Source organism: Aedes albopictus, chromosome 2, assembly GCF_035046485.1.
Source record: "Aedes albopictus strain Foshan chromosome 2, AalbF5, whole genome shotgun sequence".
NCBI lineage: Eukaryota > Metazoa > Arthropoda > Insecta > Diptera > Culicidae > Aedes > Aedes albopictus.
The window spans coordinates 44,974,471-44,999,050 of NC_085137.1; the positions used below are offsets into that span (position 1 = coordinate 44,974,471).

Genomic DNA, 24,580 nt, shown 5'->3' on the forward strand with positions numbered 1-24,580 from the left:
TTTTAGGGTTAAGCACGTTGTATCATATTTTTCTATTAGGGATGTTCGCGGATCTATGTTTACTCTACTATCTGTAAGCTTGATAATGATCATCCATGGATGATGCATCAATAAACTTCTTAAGCGGTGTTGAGATAATTTCATATTCTGAATCTGCATGCCAAACTGAACCGAAATCCAAATTTTCATGAATTTTGATGCCCGGGAACCTATTTCAAAATCAATATGAGGCTTGTATGGTAGCGATTTGTCGAATCATCCCTCGTTGCATTTTGTACTGGGCGGAGCTGTCAAGCAGTCACCAAGCTTTCAAAAGGTAATTTCAAAAAATCTCTGAAATTGATTTTAGGTACCAAAATAAAGCTCTGAAAATCTAAAAAAAATCATAGCGACTCAGAAAAATAGTGCTCTTTTGTGTAAAATCGAAAAAGCAATATTTTTATACATTGATATTTTGTTTCAGTGCCATAATCTTATAAGAATCTGATTGTGTGTACGCTTGTGTGCGTGAAGCCTGCACTGCAAGCACTGTTTTTGAATCGGCTTTCTTTTTCTCATTTTGGTTTTGATTATCGCTTGCACCGCACCGGGGAACGCGGACGCGGCTTCGGTTTCAGATCATAAATAAACAGCGGTAAAAATATTGTGTTCTTTTCAAAACAACAAAGAAACAATAGTACACTTTGTTGTGGTGCGGTCTGATAGTCCAGAGGTGAGTGTGTTGTGTGCCTTCCGATTCTTTTATGCAGAAGTTTTTCATTCTGTTTCAAATCAACTAACGAAGCAAGCCTTGCGCGAAGCCTCCCAACAGCAACACAAAGCAGAACAAAACACGAGAGCAACAATGTCATTCAAGGACAGTGATGAACCGAAAGCATTCCTAATCTGGAACCGCCATCATCTGGCCCCGACAACGATCGCTGGCAGGGAACCCGCCCCACTGGTCGAAGGGCTGACCAGGTTCAACTTTGTGATCAACGAAACGGATGGCCCGGAATGTTCACCCCTGCAAGCAGGAAATATTACTCCGATCAGTGAGCTGACGGAATCGGACGAGCTGGAGGAGCTGGAACGATCCGACTCCGCTGTGAAGGATCCCGTTTACGTGAGTAACGAATCTAAATTGGCTTATGTTTGGTAGAAGCCTTGATGGCTTGTCTGTACATTTGTAGAACATCATACAAAACAAATTGAATCTTTGCGAGAAGCGCGGTCCGAAATTCGCTTGTCGTGAGTGTCGCTACGTGGTCCCCACACGTCTCAGTATGGTGACACACATGAAAATGCACCAGCGGCCATTCTGTGAGGTTTGCTTCCATTCGTTCGATTCCAAGAAAGCTGTGGTAATTTAAGTTATAGGTAGTCTATTTGGACAAAAAAGGTTCAAGATTTTTGTTTCATCTACAGCACAACCACATCGAATCCAAGCACCCGGAAGTGGTGGTTCGTGAACGCACTCCTACACCTTTGTCACGAGATTTCTATTGCTTGCAAACGGTTGCCCCGCCAAACACACCGAATCCAATGTCCGACGACGAAATGTTTGCCATCGAAGAATTGCTCAGTCCAGTCAGCAAGAAGGTGCCGGTCACTGTAGCTGTAGTTCAGAAGCTGTTGAGCACCGAAGAAACAGATGGAGGCGTCAGCACAGAGGACGAGCAACGGTTAGTCATCGATGACCGAGCAGTTCCGGGTTCGAGTCGTGGACGACCCAAAACTAAAAATACTTTAAAGCGACCGCTTAAGAAGAAGAAGGTGAACAAAACTAAACTGAAGGACACACCGGATACTGTGATGAAGAAGATTACTTCTCGATTCGGACGCTGCATCAGCCTAAAAATGCCCCAATTCTAGAAAGATGACCTTTGTCAATTACCCTAATCTGAATTATGCTAAAATGACATTTACATTTTATGTTCTGTTATCTATGTTACGTTATGAATTAAACAACCTGGAATAGAAGAAAATGTTATATTTATATCTTTATCATGTTGTAAGTACGAGTAGTAAAACATTAATTAAAAATCTGCAAACTCCTTAATAAACATACATTTTGAGGCTACTTTCAAATCTTGTTCATCGTAGACATCGAACTGGGAAGTGTCCCCAGGACCGCTGACCTTCGGTATGAATGGGGCCGGAACTTCTACATTCATCAGTCCGATCCAGTTCGTCCCGCGAAACCAGACGTGCTGTTTGATGTCATTGGCACCGTTTTTCAAATTTCCAAACCGCCTAGTTAGATCCGCATGCAAAATGTTCTGCACTAGGTGTTTCAGATCACTGCCAAAACCCGCCGGGAATCGGAACTTTCCCTTGCAAATCTTTTCAAATAGCACCATATGGTCGCTGGAACTGGTGTAGAACGGCGTATAACCGGCCGCCATTTCGTACAGAAGGATGCCAAAGGACCACCAGTCGACGCTCTTGCCGTATCCTTTGGACTGGATGATCTCCGGGGCCAGATACTCGGGCGTTCCACAAAGTGTCCACGTTCGGTCGCGAATCAACTGGAAAGAAAAAAATACGCGTAAGGTTTACTATTACTTATTGTTGTTTCGATTCTCAATCCTATTTTCTTTTTGGATTTTCGAGGCTGATAGGGCGTTAGGCTATTGACGATTGCATGAATTTATAGACTCTAGTGCAGTTTCGTTTTAGTGAGATATAATTTGCACACTCACTAATATTAGTAGGCGTGTGCATCAAAATTTTTGACATTTTATCAAAACAAGAGAGACGAACTCACAGACGACGACCTTCAGCGAAACTTGATTTTGGGAAATATTCCGTGAAATGCTGCATCCGGGTGAAACGAGAATGAAAGAGTAGTTTTTCCCGGATGGTATGCACTGGCAATTTACTCTAGACCGCGCTGTGTAATGCAGCTAATAAGGTGCCGATTTTTTGTACCAACCATCTTAATCCTGAATCCACGAGCCTTGGAGGACTAAAATTATAGCTTCTATCAAACATATATTCACGGACTGAATCAATCCCCAGCATTATCATGATTTATTGGCTTTCGCTCAGTAATCCATCCCTCCCCCATACTGATTCTGGCTCTTGGAACTCCCAAATTATTTCTTTATTCCCCAGGTTCATCTGGCTGGTTCATCAAAACATTGCAGAGCCCCAGATTCACTTTCATTTACTCCGAGAACCCCATGTTACTGAATTCATGACCTCTATTTCGCATGTTTTTCATCAACTCTACTTCCTTTTTAGATGTACTATGCCGAAATGACTGTAATCAAAACGATTGAACTCATCAAACGTTGAGTGAAAAAATCCTAACAGTGAGGAAAAAAGTTGTTGTCGGGGTAACCGTGAGGAAACGCAGGTGTTCAGTGAGGTGTGCAAATAACAGGGTGGCCACAGACTCGGGAAATTCGGGAAATGCGGGAAAAAGTCGGGAATTGAAATCCATCGGGAAATATGCGGGAATAAGTCGGGAATTTTGTTTATGATCGGGAATTTTCAAAATGATGTGTAGCGCCTCCACAATGTAAACTTAAACCTACATTTAGCACTTGACTTATTTTAAATCCAGATTCTTACACAGTTTCAGAAGTTTCACGCAGGAATCTCAAAAACCAAATGATGCAGATGAGCATTGAATTCAGAATTACGAGTGATTTCTCGGTCGATACACACTTAATTTTGAATACCGTGTACGGTAAATTTTTGACGAAAATAGAACAGCTGAATATAGCTATAACGGATTGTTTATCTTTTGCACCCGTTTTTGACAGTTGGTGTACTGAGCCTCAGTGAAATCGATTACCGAAGCCACCGAAAAAGTTCTGCTGTTCTATTTTCGTCAAAAAAGTACCGAACAGGCAATTCAGGATTGAGTGTGTAGAGATTATCCGGGTGACATGTTTTGATTGTCCGGATGCCTGAGTAAAAGATTAGACCTTAAATTTAGGCAAAACATATTTTTTGTAATTGCGTTGCATTTTCCCCTACTTTTCACTCGCGATATCATTCTAATCGGCCTACTTTTCTTCACTAAAACAAAAATGCCGAAAAGTACTACTTTTCGGCACTCTTAAGGGTGCTGAAAAGTAGCACTTTTCGGCACCTTTGACAGAACCCACTTTTCGCCAACTTTCGCGGCTATCGTAGACACAGCTGCTGCTTGTACATCCTCTGAGAGCTCGAATTCAGATCCTGATTACTACTGCAGCAGATCAGGCGTAGAAACAGCGCAGCTGACACTACTTTTGCTCTTGCCCATGCTGCGGTATGACGACGACGGGAGCTAGCAAATTTCTGACAGCGACCCTAGCATAGCCTACCTGATCGAACCTAAGCACCACGCTGACGGGCATGAATGTGGTGACACGTGGTTCCTCTCGATACAAGTTCGTGTAGCAAGGAAAGATTATACTGATTGGGTATTTTTGCAATTACAAAAAACTTTGTATGCAACTCGTTGCAAAACTCGATTTTTTCAGCACTCGTCGTATTTATCCAACTCGGCAAGCCTCGTTGGATAAATGTACAACTCGTGCTGAAAAAATCATCATTTTGCACCTTGTTACATAAATAACTATTAAATAACAATTTTTAAATATAAAGTTTTGAACGATTAAAAAACCTAATCCACGAAACGTGAAAAAAGTGCAAAAAATAATTTTGGTAGCCAAATTTTGATTGATTTTATCAATATTGCCATAAAATATTTCTCCAACATTCGCTTAGATTACATAATAACAGAATAATACTTCTCCAACATTTTCTTAGAAAATTTTTAGCCTGTTACTTAGTACAAATTTCCCAAATGGAGGAGAACGTGCCTCTGAAGCAGACCTACTGATACATGGTTAATCATAGCTTAATAATGACGTTAACCAGAAATCATCAAAATCATGCGTAAAAAAACTATTATTTTAAATAACTAGAAGAGTATGAAATTCTTTCAATGATTTTCTGCAGAATATTTCACAAAGCTATTTGTCGAGAAATACAGTTCGAGTACAATCGAGGAATCACGTAGTTTGCAAAGTTTGACTGTCTACTGCCAGGAAAAACTAAGCAAACTTATTGTAGCTGAAAACCCCTGGAATTCTGGTATTTAGTAATCAGAGAATTCTTGTCGATGGGATTTTGTATGTTGACGAACTTTGAAAAGGATTTTCTGATTGAGACCATGGAGAAATTATTGACTAAATTTTAGAGATTCTACCCAGATTTTTTTGTGTAGTAGTTGTTATAGTTTGATATTTTGCCGAAATACTGAGCTTTGGGAGAAGTTTCAATTAATGTTTTCATTGAAACTTTAAAATTATTTCCTAATTTGCTAGTGAAGGACTTCCTGAAGCTATTGCTTTGCAGGAGTTTTTAACGGTATTTCTAGAAATTTCAGAATGAGTTCATAGAAAAGCTCTCTGCAATCACCAAAGTCGTACTAACAATTTCGTATAGTGGCATTTTATTTAATTTTTCTGAATAATTACTAAAAAACATTGAAAATTCATTCGTCGCGTAAGAATTTCTGGTGGATTTTTTATGGAATTATGAATTGATGATAAAATACTGGAAACTCTTAAAGTGTTATCTGCGTAACGATTTGTAGAATTACTGGATTAATTTATAAATAAATACGTAGAATCCTTGCAATTCATGACATTCAAACGAAGTCATGAATTGCAAACATTAAAACGAAGCAAAATTGCAAGTTGATAACCAGAAGACATGATTCTCTAGATTTTTTTTTTTATGAAATCTTTCAATGTATGGCTAGTCTACTGAAGGAATCCCTGGTATTAATGGAAAACATGAAAAGCTTCTTGCACGAATTCCTTAGGACAGACATAAGAACTTTGTAAGAAAGTTTTTAACCATTATTCCTAATGTAAATCTGAAGAATTGCTTTATGTGCTTCTTGGGGTTCTTCAAGGTTTGCTGACGAAACATTGTTCTGAAATCTTGAATGTCAAAAGAAAGAAGAAACATCTTAAACTGAAATTAATTTAAAGCCCATTTCTTGTAAATACATCTCATGACTTTGCGTTACCATTAGCGTGGGACACAAAAAGATATTTTACTCCTGTACACTTTTTGAGTTCCATTTTGGTCCCATATCATCTGTGCAAAATTTCAGATCGATCGGAGAAACTATATTTTAGCGCCAGCCATTTTAAGTTTTCATACGATTTAGTATGGGGAAAATCACTTTTTCAAAGAAAAATCGCCACAGGTTGCCCCTTAACCCCTAAAAATAAATCGATGAATGATTTCTGTTGGAAATTTAACAAGGAACCAACCCTCCGAAGACCGCAAAGCGATCTGAGGCATGTGGAAAAAGTTATTGACTGAAAACCGAATGGCATGCAAACGCTGTTTAACATGTAAGGAATAACAATAAATAATAAAATCTCGTTATTTTACCGTTCGGGAAAGGCCTAATAACTTTTTATACGAACGTCGCATCGATTTGCTGTCTTTGAAGGTCTGATTCCTAATAAAGTATTCTACAGAAATCATTCATCGACTTATTTTTAGGGATCTAGGGGTGACTCCTAGCGATTTTTCTTTGCAGGAGTAAAATTTCCCCATAGTAAATCGTATGAAAAACTAAGAATGGCGGGCGCTAAAATATAGTTTTTCCGATCAATCTGAAATTTTGCACAGTTGATATGGGACCAAAGTGGAACTCAAAAAGTATACAGGAACTTGAGTTTCTCCATTTTTTGTATTTTCCCATATAAACCGTGTACCAGGCTAGTTACCATGTGTTATTCCAATGGTCTGAATGCTACTCAAAACGAGTACTAGATCTCATTTTAAATCCTAGATTCATTTTCCTATCCTAGAGAAATTCGACTAAAATTGGACAAATTTTTTTTTTTTGTAAAGGTGTATACTCTACGCAACAGTTTCCATAAATAAATATTCACGAGTTTCCAAGTGAGTTCTTTGAAAATGGGATTAGAAATTAAGCCCAAAATATCGATTTTTTTTCTAAAATATCTAAAAAGAGCCTTACAATTTTCGTCAGAAATGTCAAAGTTTTGTTTTGCAGGGTTTGAGAGTTTCTCTACAAATTCAGCTAGGAATTATTTATGAATAGAAAATCCCCAGGTATTTTCAAAATTTGAGAAAAAATCTGCTAAGGAATTCATCGCTAGTGCTCATAGCAAAACTCATATTTCCTTTTTCTTTTTTGAAAATTTTCAATTCCCACTAAACAGGATTTTTTTCACAGGAATTTATGTAAAAACTCTTTATGTATACGATATATTAAACTATATGCAATCTAACGGATTTCGGATAATTTTGAATCTGGTGGTTTGTATATGAACCTGTTAATGTTAATATAACGTAATTTGATTTTCCTAATGATTATTTGTTTACTTAATTATTGATTATATTTCCTGATTTGCCACCAGCATAGTATGTGAGAACTATCACATACATTTATCCAGTATTTTTGCAATAATCTTCTTCCAGGAAATATGTTAGCAAATTCCTTGAAGAATTTCACCAGAAAACACTCCCATCATTCTGGCCGTAGGAATCAAAACAGAATTACGTCAATAATGCCGTCCTTCATACCTTCAGAATTCCTGGGATAGCGTAAAAAACTCCTTTAAGGAATTCATTAAAGAGTAAATATTTCAGCTAGCCAAGTAGATTTTTTATTGGAACTTCATCAAGGATTTCTTACAGAGTTTACAAAGTTCTTTTGTTAATTCCGACAAACAAATATTTTCAAGTATAGCTTTACGTTACAAGACATCCAGAATTAGAAGCAAATTTCAAGCGTATGTTATGTTACATGTAAATTTCTTTCGATGTTAACGTCTCCAAAATATCGTAAAACTGTCACAGCATCACAATGACAATGTAAATATTTCAGTAAGTTTTACAGATCCTCTTAGAAGCTTGGATTCATGGATGTTTTACATGCTTCACAGGTATGGTAAGTGGGGGCAGGATGGGTCACCTAAGAAATGGACCCCTATAACTGTCTGAATATAAATCGCATTTCTCTGTATTCTACCACGACTCTCAGATACACTAGTCAGCTATGATTTAAAAGTATAGAAAGGTCATAAAGTTTGGAACCTGCTTCTTGACAAGCAATTTTGAAAACATGACCCATCTTGCTCCACCTCATTTTTACGGGGGCAAGATGGGTCAGCTATCAGAAAACTCGATTTTTCTCCAACAAAAAATACTATATCTTCTATTTTTTTTCTATACATCTAAGCTTCACAGACGTAAAGATTACATAAAAAAAGTGTTGAAACATATCGGTAGATTATTCTCAGAATTAGAAGATTTTTGTTCAGGTAGCCATGAACGGACTTTGAAAACCTATATTTTTTGTAGGAAAATTTCAAAAATAGTTTCACAAACTCTCAGTGCTCTAATTGCTTCGATAATGTAGGTCACAGAATAGCCTTTCAATGAAGAATAAAACATTTTCCAAATCTATGCAAACATACCGAAAAATTAGGGTGACCCATCTTGCCCCGTCTACACAATACACGTAGTTATATGGAATGTATAGCATAAGGAGTATAACGAAAAAATATTTTATTTTTTTCTGTGCAAGGAACGTAAATAATTTTCAAAACAATATATCACTTTTTTGTGTATCCACTTCGTTCATCTGGGAAAATTATTGAAAGATTTAAAAAAATATATAGTACGGTTGAAAACGGTACTGACCCATCTTGCCCCCTGACCCATCTTGCCCCCACATGGGTCAGAAAAGACGGGAAATTTCAAAATCAATGCGGGAAAAAGTCGGGAAAAATGCGGGAATTTCAATTTTGATTTTGTGTGGCCACCCTGAAATAATCACTGTGCAAAAATTATTTGCACAAAAGTCTAATAATTTTTGAGATGCTCAATACCTTACGAAACGCAAAATGCGAAAACTATATTCATTGAACACTCTTCTTCTCCTTCCTCTACTTTTTTCTGGCTCGACGTTTCAACTGGAACTTGGCGTGCCTCTCTTTAACTCAGCCACTTACCACGCCACCTTCGGTACTTGCAACGTCGCCATTGAGGTGCTCATAGTAATGCTGCCGCCACCTCTCGACCACCTCACGCTCGCTCGTGAGAATATTCCCGTGATTATCACGGCACATGCCGGCTTGTGGCACAAAGCCTCTGCGCGAGCGGTTCAGCTTCTCGTAGAACTTTCGTGTGTCCTTAGCGCGGTACAGCTCTTCCATCGCCTCGCGATCTCGTTCTTCCTGCTGGCGCTTCTTCATCCGGAAGACTGAGTTCTGCCTGTTCCGCGCCTGTCTGTAACGTGCCTCATTCGCTCTCGTACGGCGTTGCAGCATTCTCGCCCATGCTGCATTCTTCTCGTTTTTCAACTGTTCACATTCGCCGTCGTACCGGTCGTTTCTATGATTCGGAGTCGCGAAGCCTAGTGCTGTAACCGAGGTACTACCTATGGCGGATCGGATGTCCCTCCAGCTATCTTCAAGTGTAGCTGCGCCAAGCTGCTCTTCCGTTGGTAGGGCCACTGCTAACTGCTGCGCGTAGTCTTGAGCCACTTCTACGCTTCTACGTTAAGCGGCTGCTCGATGTTGAGCCGCGGTGTTCGACTTCGACGCGTGGTGATAACTGTCGAAAGTTTTGAGCGCATGCATACAGCGGCTAAGTAGTGATCCGAACTGCGGTATGTGCGGACATTGGTTATATCCGAGAAGGATATCCAGCTTTTTACGCTATGATGAGGGGTGATTCACTTTTGACAATTCTTGCCGACAGCCCTTGCAGCATCAGAGTGTCGTGACCGCTGCGGCTATTCTTACAACCACAGCACCGACCGCAGAGAGGAAACTCTTTAAAACCTCTCTGTGGTGGACTGCTGTGTACTGCAAATGCCATTGCTGTTGCCTTTTGGTGCGTCCTTTCGTATCCACTATCGTCTATCAACTGACTTGAATCCACGATGCGCAGCTCTTTTTGTATGTTCGCTTATGTTGTTCATTCTAGCTTTCCACTGAGTCGGCCAATCAGAAGGCGCATATTTTTCGCTTCAATCATTCTCTTCTCTGTCTCTATTACTACACAGAGCTCATCAGAGTAGGTGAAAATTTCAGTTCAACAATAGCAACACGTCAAAAGTTTTCACCTTAGATGTTGTTGATCTCAATCGTTGAGTGGACTGTAATTATTCTCGGTTAATTTTCGGAATTAATCTTCGGTACACAAAAGCACTTGTGTCTCGTTTGACTTTCATTTTATTCTAACAAAAAAAGACTGTCGCATAGCGCAAAAAACGGAAACAGAAATAATTCAAGGAAAATAAACACAGTTAATCCATTTCGGTGTTGTCTGAATACAGTAATTGAAATATTGCACCCAACATACTCCCCGGCGTTGGAATCTAGGATTTCAACACTTCCTTCCGGTCCAGATCTTGATCGTCCAATGGTAGAAGACAAATTTCCGTTACGGCACGTTTGAATTCTCCCCTGTTAGTCTTGACCGTCACGACTCTAGTAACGTTGTCCTGTCCAGTATGCAGCGCGACAATACGTCCTAGCAGCCACTGCGCTGGCGGAGCATTCTTGTCAATCAGCAATACTAAGGCTCCAGGTTTGATCTTGGTTAGATGATGCCACTTCTGGCGATTTTGCAATTCCGGCAGATATTCAGTAGTCCATCTTTTCCAGAACTGTTGTTGCATACTCTGAACAAGCTGCCATCTCGATAACGTCGACTCCTTGAGGTTGAGATAGGATGGTTCGGGAATAGTCTGCATTGTTCTTCCGATCAAAAAATGTGCAGGCGTAATGGCAGTCAGATCGCTTGGGTCATCAGAAACTGGCGTCAACGGCCTTGAATTTAAGACCGCTTCAATTTGTGTCAATGTTGTATACAGTTCCTCAAACGTTAAACGACGAGTGCCCACGATCCGCTTTAGGTGATGCTTTATGGACCTCACCCCCGCCTCCCATATTCCACCAAAATGTGGACTACGAGGGGGGATGAATCGCCAATCAATTCCCTTACTGCTACAGAACTGATTCAGTTGCTTCTGATGTAGGTCGCTTTCAAAAAGTCGTCTCAACTCTTCCAGCTCGCCATCCGCACCCACAAAATTAGTTGCATTGTCCGAAAAGATCGTAGACGTCAGTCCCCGTCGGCTAACAAACCTTCTCAACGCTGCCAAAAATGCTTCCGACGATAGGTTCGACACCAGTTCAATATGTATGGCTCTCGTGCTCATGCAAACGAACAGGCACACATAGCCCTTCGTTACCATCGGCCGCCTTGCTTGTGTGGTCGATTTGATTGAAAATGGACCAGCGAAGTCAATCCCAGTTCGAGTGAAGGCCGGCGCCGGTTGAACACGATACGACGGTAGATTACCCATCAACTGGGTCGTTTTGATTGGGTCTGCACGAAAACAAGTAGTACAAGAATGAATTACCTTTCTAATGGTTGATTTTGCATTCAAAGGCCAGAAACGTTGTCTGATTACTGCTAGCAGTGCCCGCTGTCCCAAATGCAGGTTTTCGATGTGCAGATGTCGGATCAGATTTTCGGTTACGGGATGCTTGGCAGGGAGCAACATCTGATGGCGACTGTCGAACGGAATTAACGCATGCTTGATACGCCCACCAACTCGAAGAATATCGTCGTCAGCGTCAAGGAATGGATGTAGTGTTTTCAATCGATGCTTCTCGTTTTCACCTCGTCTCAAGGCCGCGATCTCGTTGGGAAAGGCTTCAGCTTGCACCAGCCGAACAATCACCTTCAATGCACGAGTTAGCTCTCCTGCTTGGAGAGGTCCTTTTATCACTGTTTTCTCTTTCGATGCAACGAATAACGCAAAGCGTATCAAGTAGGCCATGTGTCGCTGCAACTTGCCAAAATCACTAACGTTATCGAATAATTTCATTCGCAGATTGGTGGTGGTTGTGAGCACCACCGACTTCTTCAGCTCAGGCAGCATTTCGTCCGGAAGAGTTGTAGCAGTATCAAGGTTCGTCGTGATGGAAATCGGTCCATTCCACCAGAGCTGTTTCAGCATCAATACTCCTGGTTGCTCGCCTCTGGAAATGATATCGGCTGGATTCGAGTGTGTATCAACGTAATTCCATTGGTAATCCTTCGTCAATTTTTGCACTTCCTTCACACGGTTGGACACGAAGAGTTGTAATTCACCGGGTGACTTCCGAAGCCAACTCAAGACAATTTGTGAATCACTCCACAAATTCACGGCAGCAAAATTGATTTCAGTGGATCCTACAAACTTATCGGTTAGACGCGACAGCAGAACAGCAGCGAGTAGCTCCGATCGCGGCGTTGTGATCGGTTTCGAGTGGCTTGATTGCTTCGGGAGAATTCGAGATTTGCTACAGATGAGCTTCATGATGGAGGTGCCATCCGACTGCAGTATCCGGGTATACAAACAAGCTCCGTATGCTTGCTTTGACGAATCCGCGAAACCGTGAAGTTCAACACGGACGGCAGTTGCCGAAAGGACCCAACGTGGAATTTGTAGATCATTCAGCTTCATCAACTCTTCACGGAACGCATTCCATCGGTTCACCATAGGTTGAGGTAACGGGGAATCCCAATCGGTCGTTGTATCGGCGATTTCCCGAAGAAAGAGCTTGGCAGTCGTTAACACCGGGCCGATTAATCCCAGTGCATCGTAGATCCGCGCGACGTCACTCAAAACCTTCCGACGCGTCAATGGTTGTTCTGGGCCAGACTCGTCTGAAGGCACACAAAACGAAAACCAATCTTCTTTGGGGCTCCAAGCGACTCCTAACGTTTTCACTATAGACTCCGAATCGATGTTGGAAACATTCACCCCTTCTCCTTTCAGTTCGGCTGGGACGTTCTGGAGGATGACATCCGAATTCGAACACCACTTGTGGGCATCGAGACATCCACGCCGCAAAAGCTCCACCAGTTCATGCTGCAACTGACATGCCTCTTCCAACGTTTGTGCCCCTGTTAGGGCATCGTCGATGTAGAAACACTTCTCGACGGCAGCGGCCGCCAGTGGAAATTCTTCTGAATGTTCGATAGCCAGCTGCTTAAGTGCCATGGTGGCTAGAAACGGCGACGACGCAAGCCCATAGGTTACAGTTTGCAGCTCGAAAAACTTCAGCGGTTGATCAGAAGAATCCCTCCACACTATGCGTTGGTACTTCCTGTCCGGCTGCTGCACACCAATCTGCCGAAACATTTTCGGCACGTCTGCGGTAACGACGTAACGTAGGCAGCGAAAATTCAGCAGTATCGCCACCAGATCATTCTGCACAATTGGTCCCGGGATCAGAGCATCATTTATGGACGTTCCACTGGAAGACTTCGCCGATCCATCAAAAACAACTCGAAGTTTCGTAGTTGTGCTCGACGGCTTGATGACGCAGTGGTGAGGAAGATAAAAACCGTCTTCATCACTCATTGTTGGGTCGATTTCCTGCATATGGCCCAATCGCTGATACTCATGAATAAACGCTGCGTATTGCTGTTTCAGTGAAGGATCCCTGTCTAACTTGCGTTCTAGATTTAGGAATCGCTTCACCGCCATCGTCTTCGATTCGCCTATGTCTGCCTTATGCTCGTTGAACGGGAGCCGAACGAAAAATCGGCCAGCATCGTCCCGCTGAAAAGTGCTCCGGAAGTGTTCCAGACATTCATCATCCGTCATAGTGGTGCTTCGTTGGTAATCGGCAAGTCCTTCTATTTCCCAGAACCTGTTGAGCAAATCACCCAGGTTCTCATTCTCGACTACCGTGCAGAGGGCCCGCTGATTTCGATTCTCTGCTGTTGGAAAAGCCCCACCAACTATCCAACCGAGTTCAGTTTCTGTCACTGTTGGGTAATCCGAAGCTAGCTTCAAACGATTTGGTTTCAGCAAGTCCCAGAAAACGTCTGCTCCGATCAAAACGTCGATACGATTCTTCTTGAAGAACAAGGGGTCGGCGAGCTCGATTTTATCCGGAACTGCCCATTTGCGAACATCTAGATTTCGCGTCGGCAAGTCACCGATGATCTTCGGTGTGACGAGGCAGTCCAGCACAATGGAATAGTTGTTGATTCGGGATGCAATCTTCAACTGGATTCTGGATCTTATTCTGGTGTTCTTTCCGTCCAACCCACTGACAAGGTAATCAGCAGGTTCCTTCCGCAAGGCCAGCAAATCGGCAAACTGCTCCGTGACGAAATGCGACTGAGAGGCACAATCAAGCAAAACTCTGCATGGAAACGGTAATCCTGCACCACCGTAAGCAATGACGACGGCGGTGGACAGGAGACATTGATGCTTCGAAGCTTCGTCGCGGGTACAAAGTGTTGATGTTGCCTCTACCCGATCAGCTTCAACTACCGAAGCAGTTTGCACCTGCGGTTCATCGACACGGCTGCCGACTTTCGTTTCAACATCTGGCGTCTTCGCTGCCACATTCTTGCGATCTTCAGGGTGCAAGAACGTATGATGGCGCTTGCCGCACTTTTTGCAGGAACTCGACGAAGGGCATTCATTTGTACGATGGCCTTTTTGAAGGCAATTGTAGCAGGAACCACTTTTACGAAGAATATCGTACTTTTCACTGACACTCACTTTTTTAAAGTCATCGCATCTCCACAGTTCATGTTCGTTTTTGCACACTGGGCACTTTTGTCCAACTGTTGTAGCCAGCGTATGGCTCTTCGCCGCCGGACGGCATGGTTTTGCAATGTCCGCACTAATTTTCGTGTTCATGCTGATCTTCTCCAACACCTTACAGCGCTCCTTCAAAAAGTTCATGGTTGCCCCATACTCGGGGAGTTCACCAGGAACTTGATTGGTTTCCCAAACTTTTCTCGTTTCGTTGTCCATTTTCGATGAAATCAGGTTGACCAGCATGGCTTCGCCCAGCCCTTCGACAGGGAGGTCCAAATTCTTCAACGCGTCCACATTTTTCGAGCAATTATCCACCAATCTCCGCAACTCGACCGCGTTTTCCTTCGCAATCTTCGGCATTCGATTCAACGCTTCGATGTGGCGATCAATGATCAGCCGTAGATCCTCGAAACGTTCGGTGAGCATCTCCCAAGCAGCATCATAATCGTTGTTATTGATGATGTCTTGGTCGATGATCCCTGCCGCCTTTCCCGTCAGTGCATTCCGGAGGTGATACAGTTTTATTGCCGGAGATTCGTCCTTGTACCGTCCCATAATTGTTTGGAACATGCACTTAAAAGACAGCCAGTTCTCATAGGAACCATCGAACTGCGGCAGTGGAACTTTTAACGGAGGCAGCTGAACGTGGGAGGAAGCGGCAGGTGTCGAAGGAGCGGCGTTGGCGGGTATAGTGGATCGAGATTCTTCCTTAATAATCGGCGCGATCAACGAATTCAGCTTTATGACGAGGTTGTTGTATGTTGTCTCGAACACGATGATTTCTTCTTCTTGCTCATCACGAGTCTCGTCAGAAAGAGGCAGTGCATACATCAACTTTTGCAACTCATTGAACTCGGAATAACAACATTCCGTATTCTTCAAGTGAAGTTGCAGGAAGTGAATGTTTTTGAGGTTAGGGTTCGGATTGTCTTCAGTGTCCACTAATGCTCGTTGCACTCGCGAAAGCTTCGACTTTACTGCCCCTCTCTGACGCACTAGCACTTCATATTCTTCTTCCATCGTTTTGAACTCTTCTTTCTTCTTCTGTTCGGCGATTTGTTCACTAATCGGCGTGTATTCTTTTCCTGTTGGCTTCTTCGATCCCTTTGGCGTCTTCGTCGGCGCCATCGTGCATCCGAGCGAGTGGCTAGAACAATGGCTGCCTTCCTCGCTACATTCGGCCGACGGTACGACCAAACGTTCTGTTTTCAGCGAAATCCACGGTTTTCTTCTAAATTTCTCCGTTCACTGCTTCATCCGGTGATGAAGGACCAATGTTGATCTCAATCGTTGAGTGGACTGTAATTATTCTCGGTTAATTTTCGGAATTAATCTTCGGTACACAAAAGCACTTGTGTCTCGTTTGACTGTCATTTTATTCTAACAAAAAAAGACTGTCGCATAGCGCAAAAAACGGAAACAGAAATAATTCAAGGAAAATAAACACAGTTAATCCATTTCGGTGTTGTCTGAATACAGTAATTGAAATATTGCACCCAACAGATGTTTTCAAGTTTTTCTGTATGAATTAAAAGTTTTTTCTACAATTTTAGGAGATTGCCGACTATTTGCAATGCCACAATAAAAGGAATAAAACTTGTAGAGGAAGGAACTTGACATCGAAGATCCGAATGGTTTCGTTCAAATAGTCACAATGTCATCAACCGACTACAAATCCAACCCGCTCTACGGAAAAAAAAAATCCAACAATTGTGACACTCGCCATGCAATAATCTAGCGGAATCCTTGACCGTTTTTCTAATCCTTGGTGTTGGTCTCTCTATTTTCCTGAATCCACAACCCATGCAAGACCCTATTACGGCGACGACAGTGCCGCTTCAAAGTGAGAGTGGGAGTGCGCGTCCAAAGGATTTTCGTGGATTTGCTGTTGCTGATATTCTTTTTTGCGGCTTCGCACACGCGCACTCTCACTCTCACGCGTAACTATAACGGCACCCTTATGATATCGATATATGCAGTGAATTCTACAGATTTAGACCAATTTTTCTTCAGGTCTGACTGTTGGAAGACGATTCAAGTTATTGAAAATCTCGACAATGGAAGAAAAGTGGTAATTCTCCATTTGAAATTAGGTTCCCAAAGTCATTGTGTCTTGCATTGTGATAACCTTTGGCATTTTATGCAAGGTTTTTCTAAAAATCCCTTCCCGCAACTAAGATGTTCTAGAATGCCATATCAATTTAACTATTCTGGAAAATTCCCTTTGGAAATCTCAGATATTGAAACAACTCGGACGGGATAGGTGTCATACAACAAAGTTTTCGACTTGTTCCCATATTTTTTTATATTCCTTACGAAAAAACTGAGAGGGAAATTTCATTCGGCCGAGCGTTAGGGGCGGGTTAAGTGTTATTGATTGATGAAGTTGCGGTCATAAGAATCATTTGATGTTTTAAAGTCGACTCATGATATTTCCTCTACTTTTTCGACTCCATTAATCATGGTATTACAAATGGCTGCAATCACATACTTAAAATTAAAGAAAATACATTTATTTAAATATCTCATACAGGAAAACTCAGGTAAAACTTAAAAACATCTAAGGTGAAATTTTTTTGACAGTTTGCTGGAGTTGAACTGAAATTTTCACCTACTCTGATGAGCACTGATGCTGCAAGGGCTGTCGGCAAGAATTGTCAAAATTGAATCACCCCTCATCATAGCGTAAAAAGCTGGATAGATTAGAACGTGGTCGATTTGGTTTTCTGTTTAATGGTCGGATGATCTCCAAGTGGCTTTGTGGATATCTTTGCGGGGGAAGAAGGTGCTTCGGACTACCATACCATGGGAAGCTGCAAAGTTTACGCATCCTTGGCCGTTATCATTCGATACGGCATGTAGGCTGTTTCGCCCGATTACCGCGGTCTGTACATTTCCTGCCTTCCTACCTGCGCGTTCATGTCGCCGACAACAATTTTCACGTCACGCGGTGAGCAACCATCGTATGTTTGGTCTAACTGCGCGTAGAACGCTTCTTTCTCGTCATCAGGTCTCCCTTCGTGTGGGCAGTGGACGTTTATGATGCTGTAGTTGAAGAAACGATCCTTAACTCTTAACATGCACATCCTTGCGTTGATCGGTTGATCGGCTGCCACCCGATCACACGTTGTCGCATCTTGCCCAACACTATAAATCCTGTTCACAGTTCATTGGTGGTGCTACGGCTTTGGTAGAAGGTAACCGCTCGATGCCCGCTTTTCCACACTTTCTGTCCAGTCCAACAAAGTTCCTGCAACGCCACGATGTCGAAGTTGCGGGGATGTAGTTCGTCGTAAATTATCCTGCGAAACCTAGTGACTTACAATTTTATGTTCCAAGTTTTCAATCGGAGTCCTTATTTCTTCGCGTGGGTCTTTTACGATTGTATCGAGTCGTATTTTCTCCCATGTTATTCGCAATGGGGATTTTTACGGGTGGCTTATTGGGCCTACGCCAACATTCCTGGGACGACCACGCTGATGGGGCTGCCACCTTGGATCTAGCTGGGCGTGGTGCAGCGTTTCTTACTCAGCCGCTGGATGCCAGAACAGACGCTGTTTGAGCCGCACTTCCTTGGTGAACAGACGCCCGGGTCGTACCTCCTCAATCTAGCTGAAGTCAGAAGGACAACAGTGACCAGGCTGCGCTATCAGCTAAACACACAACTCTTAGCTGGCGGTCTTTGTCATCGCTTGACCCGTGGAAGCATGAGGTAGGGACTTGTGAGGACCAGAGCTATGTTGGACGCTCTCCTTATCGACTCACCGTTTTGCAGCCCACGCACCAAATGCACCATGTACAAAACGCTAATAAGACCGGTGGTCCTCTACGGGCCATGCCCTCTCAGGCTAAATCGATTTTGCTCAAATTTTGAACGTAGCTTCTGGGAGTTCAAAACAACTGATTCCGGAGGTAAGACTTGGCATTTTCCGAAATTTTTGTTTTTCATATAAGTGTGGACCACCCTAATGCAGACATAGATGATTTGCTTGTAAGAGTTATTACCGGAATCTAAATTGCTTGTATCGATAAAGAACAGCCTATATACAAAAGAAGGTAACTACATTCTCCTACTGAAAAAAAATAAATTCGTGGAAGCCAAAGTTTATTTCAAAAATAATAGATCTAATATAATGCACCACTAACAAGTTTGCCTACTTTCCATTGCAGGTTGTTCTTTAATGTTTCTCCAGAGGGAAAGATATTTCACATATTCTTTATGCCAAACGTCCCTTATGCCATGCCAAATGCCCTTTATGGCATACGGCCTTATGCTAAACGTATCAAACGATCGTGACATTCAAGGGTGCATTCCTTACCTTGCAAAACCCGAAATCGGTTATCTTCACGTAACCCTTCGTGTCGATCAGAATATTCTCCGGCTTCAGGTCCCTGTAGATCAGATTCATATGGTGCAGGTACTCGATGGCCAGGGCCACCTGAGCCCCGTAGAACTTAGCCTGCTCCTCGCCGAAGCGTTTGGACTTCCTTAGCAGCGCAAACATCTCACCACCACAAACGAACGGCATCACCAGATAGATGAAGGAATTATCCTTGAAGCAGCATTCCATGTTTACCAGAAATGGAAACTCCACGCTTTGCAATATCCGTTTTTCGTTGGCCGTGTGCTGCAGCTGCTTGTGGCGGACGATCTTCTCTTTGGAGAGAATCTTCAGCGCTGAGTACTCCTCGGTGTTCTTTTTACGTATTAGTTTCTAAAAATTTTGAACCAGGAATGAAAATTCAAGTGAACGTTGCCAAGTCTGGTAATAAAACGACTTACCACAACCCCGAATGCGCCCGTACCGAGCGTTTTCAGCACGTCGTAATCCTGCAGGCCCCCATCGGTCGAGGCTTTTACGTTGTTGTATCGCTTTTCAAAATCCACTTTCAGCCGATTCAGAATCTGCTTGTAATCGCTGGTGTGGGAAAATTTCTTAGTTGTAGTTCGGCTACCGCTGGCCGCTTGAGCCGCGGATGGGCTGCTGGCCTTGACGTTGGTGGATGCAAAGCTTTTCACCACCGTGGTAGTGGTCGACTTGACTGCCGCCTCGGACATAATCTTTGGCTTGGCGTGACGACGGCGGGCAAAGATCTGACGTTTGAATTGCTCCCATCGTTCCCATCGTGGCATGGCTTGCTACAAGTTGGTGCTGGATGATGTGTATGTATATCTCGGAACGAGAAACGTGTAAGAAGCCAATCTATAAGGGAAATTTATTGTTATCGTTTTTATTACACTCAATAACAGATTACAATAATTTGAATCAATTATGTATTTACAAAGAAAAGGAACTTCCTACCTTGCTATCGTATAGCACGTTGAGAAACTGGAATCAAAATAAAACCATAAAACCTTTGTTAAGAGGGCTACCTGGGGAGCAGAGTCAACCCATTTCTTCCCAAATGTGCTAAAATCGTTAAATGCTTGTAAATAAATAAAACCAACATAGTTAGATAAGATTTGTTGAAATTCTGTGAGATAACGTATTTATAGTTTTACTGATAAGTAATGATGATCTCGCCGATAGAGTTAATAATAAACTAGTTTATTAAATACCACTACATATTATCTTTGTAAATCCAGATTCCTGATTCAGTAGTTGCAACCTGTTGCAACGCTTATTGACCGACCAAGCAATCATTTTCTCGATCAGTTCATGGTTTTCTTCAACTTTCTGAACTAAACTGTTGAAATATTTATGACAAAGCTGTTTAGTTCAAACCCTAGAAACAGAAGCAGCTGAATAACAGTTTCTTAAGCTAAAGTTTGCTTAAGAGTTGCTCGTTCCACGGTTCAACTTTTATACAGCTGAAATGTTTGTTGGGAAATCTTGCCATTATGCCTAATGTGATTATTGCCATTATGATAATGTGAATATAAGTCATTCCTGAAAATAATGGACGTCATAGCTATTTAATGTCGAATTCGTTTTTAAACCTGGGTTGGAACTGGATCGGCGGAAAATGTGTAAACAAACAACGTCAAACAAACTTTAGTACAAGCGAAACCGAAGTCGGGTTGGGGTTGAAGCTGTGATCTGATCCAGTTCCAACCCAGGTTGGAACTGAATCAAAAACGAAAACGACATAAGTCGTCACTTTTCCAAAACAAAAATATCTGAGTAACTCAGTTCGACCTTTATCTCAAACGTTAGAATTGGTGTTCTTACCCTATTCTACTTTACCGGCATTATGAAACACCTAAAAACGGTACCTTTCTTCTTCGACTTCTTCTGATGATTTTCCCCTCTCTGCTGTGTACCGTTTGTTTGCAAACAAACCAAAGTCGCCGGCTGCCTACTCCCTTCTCGCTTTTCTTCCCACGACTTTGCGTGCAGAGATGTCATGGATCATAACGGCAGAAATCGAGAGTCCTGCGATGTTCGCTGCGCTCGCTGACTGGACCGTAATAATTTATTCATTGAAAGCAAAACACTAATTATTACATGAATATATTTAGTAGAACATGAAAAGTTTGTTCGATATTGCGTTGGTGCTGATCGCGATCCAATTACCATTCCTCCAGGGCGACAACTCGCCGCTGTTGGATCACGGTAGAACACGAGTATGGGGACCCGGTCTGGAGCTAGCCGACAAGCTTCCGCTGAATGCGAGGTATTTTTACATCGAACCAAGAGACGTGCAGAATAACATGTAAGTTTGATTATGTTTGTATATAGAAAGAATAGTCTAATAGTTCAATACTTCTCTTCATAGAATAACAGATCCGTTGAAGTATCGGATTTTGTTCAAAGGTCGTTCCGTATTGGGGGAATGTCGCGTAAGAATAGAGCAAATAGATCGGTTCGATGGATCATCCCTGATCCGATACAAACTGGCAGAGACATGCTGGGACACGGAAATTCACGTACTGTACGGAGAACGACATTTGGGAAGCTCTCCTTACAGGTTTAGCGGGAAGCTGTACACCGAAAACTGCAACTGTCCTCAGGCCCATCTGGAGGAGTGGGTTGAACAGATCGGATGCCCTAGCTCGGACCCGCAAATCGAAAGCGACCTCATTCCATTCCGAGCCGTCAATTTCTCCAGTCTAAGACCAAGGATTATCCAGCAGTACGACAAGCCGGGAAGTGTATCATTGTGCAATTATGTGATCAAGCATAATGAGATCTATCGAACCTGCTATGGACGGTATACAGGATTCAAGATGTATATGGATGCCTTGTTGCTCTCATTGACACGAAAAACTATCCTCCCCGATATGGAGTTGTTCGTCAATCTTGGTGATTGGCCACTGGTTACAAAAGGGGGCCACCGGCGTACGACCGGACCGTATCCGGTGTTCTCGTGGTGCGGCAGCGATGATACCTTCGATATCGTAATGCCAACGTATGACATCGTTGAAGCCACGCTGGAAGCCATGAATCGTGTCACCCTTGATATGCTCTCCGTTCAACGGAAGGGAACTCCCTGGAAGGATAAGGAGCCCAAAGCATTTTGGCGTGGTCGGGATGCGTGTCGTGAACGACTCGATCTGGTGGGAATATCGCAGAAGCATCCGGACCTTGTGAATGCTTCCCTGACTAATTTCTTCTTCTTTCGAGACGAGGAGAAACGGTACGGTCCCAAGGTGGCGCACATATCATTTTTCGACTTTTTCAACTACAAGTATCAGATCAATGTGGATGGCACGGTGGCAGCATACCGGTTACCATACCTTCTCGGTGGATCTTCGGTAGTATTCAAACAGGACTCCAAGTATTACGAGCATTTCTACAACAAACTTCAAAAGTGGAAGGAATTTGTCCCACTCAAGAAAGATTTGTCCGACTTGGTGGAAAGTATCGAGAAGGCGAAGACAACCGACGATACAATGCTAGGCATTCGCGATAATGCGAAAAGCTTCGTGGAAAAGCACTTGCTACCAAAATCCATTCTCTGTTATTATGGATTGTTGTTCAAGGTATGGTTGCATTTATCTTATTCTTAGATTTTTTTTCTAGTCTGACCGTGTATCTTTTTAGGATTATGCGAAGAGCATTGTCAGTTCCATTCAGGTACTACCGAACATGGAAAAGGTGGATCAGCCAACAGCTAGCGCCAATTGTGAATGTGATATGATGCAACACGAAAATAGTCATGATGAACTTTAGTAAATGGTTGTTTTAGAAACATTCCACTTTGTATTAGAAAAGATCTGAATGAATCTATATATATATAAATGAGTTTGAATTTCCTTTGAGGCAACAAAACTCAAGAACGGCTGAACCGATCGCCATGACTCTGGCACGGTTCGGTTCGTATTCGTGGTGGCAGTGTTTATATGTACTAAAAGTTACGAAAATCAGCTAGAAAAGTAACAAAATTGAAAAAGTACTGATTTTCCATGAGCCGGGAAGGAAATCAACACGATCGAAATGAAATCAATCTAGAGTGCGGTGACGTTATGAGCTCAACAGTTGTCAAACCACCACAGCTTGGCAAGACAACGTTTGTCGGGACAGCTAGTTTAAAATAAAATTTTGATTAGGTTTATGTTGACCAGAACCTCACCATATGAAATCAATACTGCTTTGGATGACCGATCCGTCTTTCCAGCGAAAGTAATTCTAGATCTATCTTAACCGTGTTTAAGCTATAAATTAATTACGAATTTTAAGAATTCTTGATACCGTTTCTCCAAACTTAAGTTTATCTTTTTTTTTTTGGCATGTCGTTTTTTACGTTGTTCACGAATAAAAATAAACAAAAACTTTATGACGGACAATAAATTATTTCTTTGTAACATTTTTCTATCAAAATATGATGATCTAAATTTTCTTCGAATATATCGTTTTAAAATAAAATTGGATAAAAGCTAATAAAATCATTTAACATCATTTAACGAGATTTAACTCCAAAATTAAGACTTGACTCGCAAGATACTGCAATCTGAGCACCGCTGCTCTACTCGATCCGCCCTTACAGCTGTATGTTGTGTCCTGTTTCCAAACAAACGTTCATCGTTTTGCAACTGCCTCTTGTAAGTCTTTATTTGATTTCATCAGTTTAAAATAAGTCGAGTGGCAAAGTTGACTATCAATTTGTGTGAGTCGGACATTGTCCCGTAGATGAACTGTATCGAGCCCGAAACCGGTCGACATTACGGTATCTTTTTTTTTCAAATTGATTTGGTGATTGTCCATACGTGTCGTGTCTTGTCTCGCGTCGCGTCTTGTGAATGTCGCAAAGTTGACTGGATGCATGGTGATGAACTTTTTGGTGTTGCCCCACTGCCTTCGAACTGTGTCCCTTTTGGTGTTCGATCCTTGTCGCCATTTGTAGTCTTGTTCGGTTCGTATGGTATATAAAATACTGTCATTTATTGAATGTCAATGGTTATGCTTTGCTAGGCGTCACGTTAAAAAGTGGTTTGGCTGAATCAGTCAGAAATGTAAACAGTACTAATCGAAGCCATATCTGGAATTTAAAGAAAAATATCAATAAAAAATGGAATTTATAATGATTAGTTTGCTTTTACAAATTAGTGATTAAGAATCGACATCTAGCACGAGTAAAAAAGTAGTTGTAACAGTTGTTAACCCTTCAGCACGCGCGCTGTTGTAAAAAGTACAACATTGCCAAAAAAAACCTTGCTTTTCGTATACAGCGCGAGCGTGGTGCAGTTTCGGATGCTTGATGGTGCGCGTCCTGGAAGGTTAACAAGAAGAAAGCTAGGAAAAATAATTATGATAGTTTGCCTAAAAGTAAAGAACATAAGATTCGTCCGGTCATTGTTGTAAGTCCAATCAGAGTAGCAAATTAGACTAGAAAATTTTTAAAACATAGATGAGAAATATACAATATTGATCACTTTATGGGAGGAAAATTGATTCTGTTATTGAGTGTGCTACTGTAGGTCTGTGTCATTTGGCATAAGGCCGTTTGGCATAAGGTCACATTGCATAAAAACATTTGGCTTGGCATAACGGTCATTTGGCTTAATGGACACTTGGCCGG

The 24,580-nt window shown here is 42.1% G+C and overlaps 3 protein-coding genes across 6 annotated transcripts; 2 read left to right on the forward strand and 1 right to left on the reverse strand.

The window, feature by feature from the left end:
* The first annotated feature begins 571 nt into the window (after window positions 1-571).
* On the forward strand, window positions 572-1,967 carry LOC109421436 (uncharacterized). Of its 4 annotated transcripts, none has more exons than XM_019695922.3 (4): window positions 572-712; window positions 785-1,105; window positions 1,173-1,343; window positions 1,408-1,967. In XM_019695922.3, the coding sequence occupies exons 2-4, from the start codon at window positions 845-847 to the stop codon at window positions 1,852-1,854; spliced, it is 879 nt and encodes a 292-aa protein (XP_019551467.2). In that variant the 5' UTR covers window positions 572-712; window positions 785-844; the 3' UTR covers window positions 1,855-1,967. The 4 variants fall into 4 exon arrangements, with proteins under 4 accessions (XP_019551467.2, XP_062705573.1, XP_029727020.1 ...); XM_062849589.1 differs by having other exon boundaries at window positions 574-712; window positions 801-1,105; XM_029871160.2 differs by having other exon boundaries at window positions 574-712; window positions 812-1,105.
* On the reverse strand, window positions 1,960-19,954 carry LOC109421435 (cAMP-dependent protein kinase catalytic subunit beta-like). The gene is made up of 4 exons (XM_029871006.2): window positions 19,921-19,954; window positions 19,401-19,821; window positions 18,937-19,332; window positions 1,960-2,510 (listed from the first exon to the last, which is right to left on the reverse strand). Exons 2-4 carry the CDS (start codon window positions 19,749-19,751, stop codon window positions 2,019-2,021), a joined length of 1,239 nt encoding a protein of 412 aa, XP_029726866.1. The 5' UTR covers window positions 19,752-19,821; window positions 19,921-19,954; the 3' UTR covers window positions 1,960-2,018.
* Window positions 19,955-20,839: 885 nt separating this feature from the next.
* LOC109421437 (protein O-glucosyltransferase 2-like) lies at window positions 20,840-22,803 on the forward strand. The gene is made up of 3 exons (XM_019695924.3): window positions 20,840-21,274; window positions 21,338-22,544; window positions 22,606-22,803. Exons 1-3 carry the CDS (start codon window positions 21,087-21,089, stop codon window positions 22,732-22,734), a joined length of 1,524 nt encoding a protein of 507 aa, XP_019551469.3. The 5' UTR covers window positions 20,840-21,086; the 3' UTR covers window positions 22,735-22,803.
* Window positions 22,804-24,580: the final 1,777 nt, after the last annotated feature.

Coding starts and splice junctions, on each gene's coding strand:
- LOC109421436 (XM_019695922.3), top strand. CDS start 845: ATGTCATTCAAGGACAGTGATGAACCGAAAGCATTCCTAATCTGGAAC. Junction 1,106..1,172: donor CTGTGAAGGATCCCGTTTAC/GTGAGTAACGAA, acceptor GTACATTTGTAG/AACATCATACAAAACAAATT. Junction 1,344..1,407: donor TCGATTCCAAGAAAGCTGTG/GTAATTTAAGTT, acceptor TTTCATCTACAG/CACAACCACATCGAATCCAA.
- LOC109421435 (XM_029871006.2), bottom strand. CDS start 19,751: ATGCCACGATGGGAACGATGGGAGCAATTCAAACGTCAGATCTTTGCC. Junction 19,333..19,400: donor CGGGCGCATTCGGGGTTGTG/GTAAGTCGTTTT, acceptor CAAAATTTTTAG/AAACTAATACGTAAAAAGAA. Junction 2,511..18,936: donor CCGATTTCGGGTTTTGCAAG/GTAAGGAATGCA, acceptor TTTTCTTTCCAG/TTGATTCGCGACCGAACGTG.
- LOC109421437 (XM_019695924.3), top strand. CDS start 21,087: ATGAAAAGTTTGTTCGATATTGCGTTGGTGCTGATCGCGATCCAATTA. Junction 21,275..21,337: donor AGAGACGTGCAGAATAACAT/GTAAGTTTGATT, acceptor TTCTCTTCATAG/AATAACAGATCCGTTGAAGT. Junction 22,545..22,605: donor ATTATGGATTGTTGTTCAAG/GTATGGTTGCAT, acceptor GTATCTTTTTAG/GATTATGCGAAGAGCATTGT.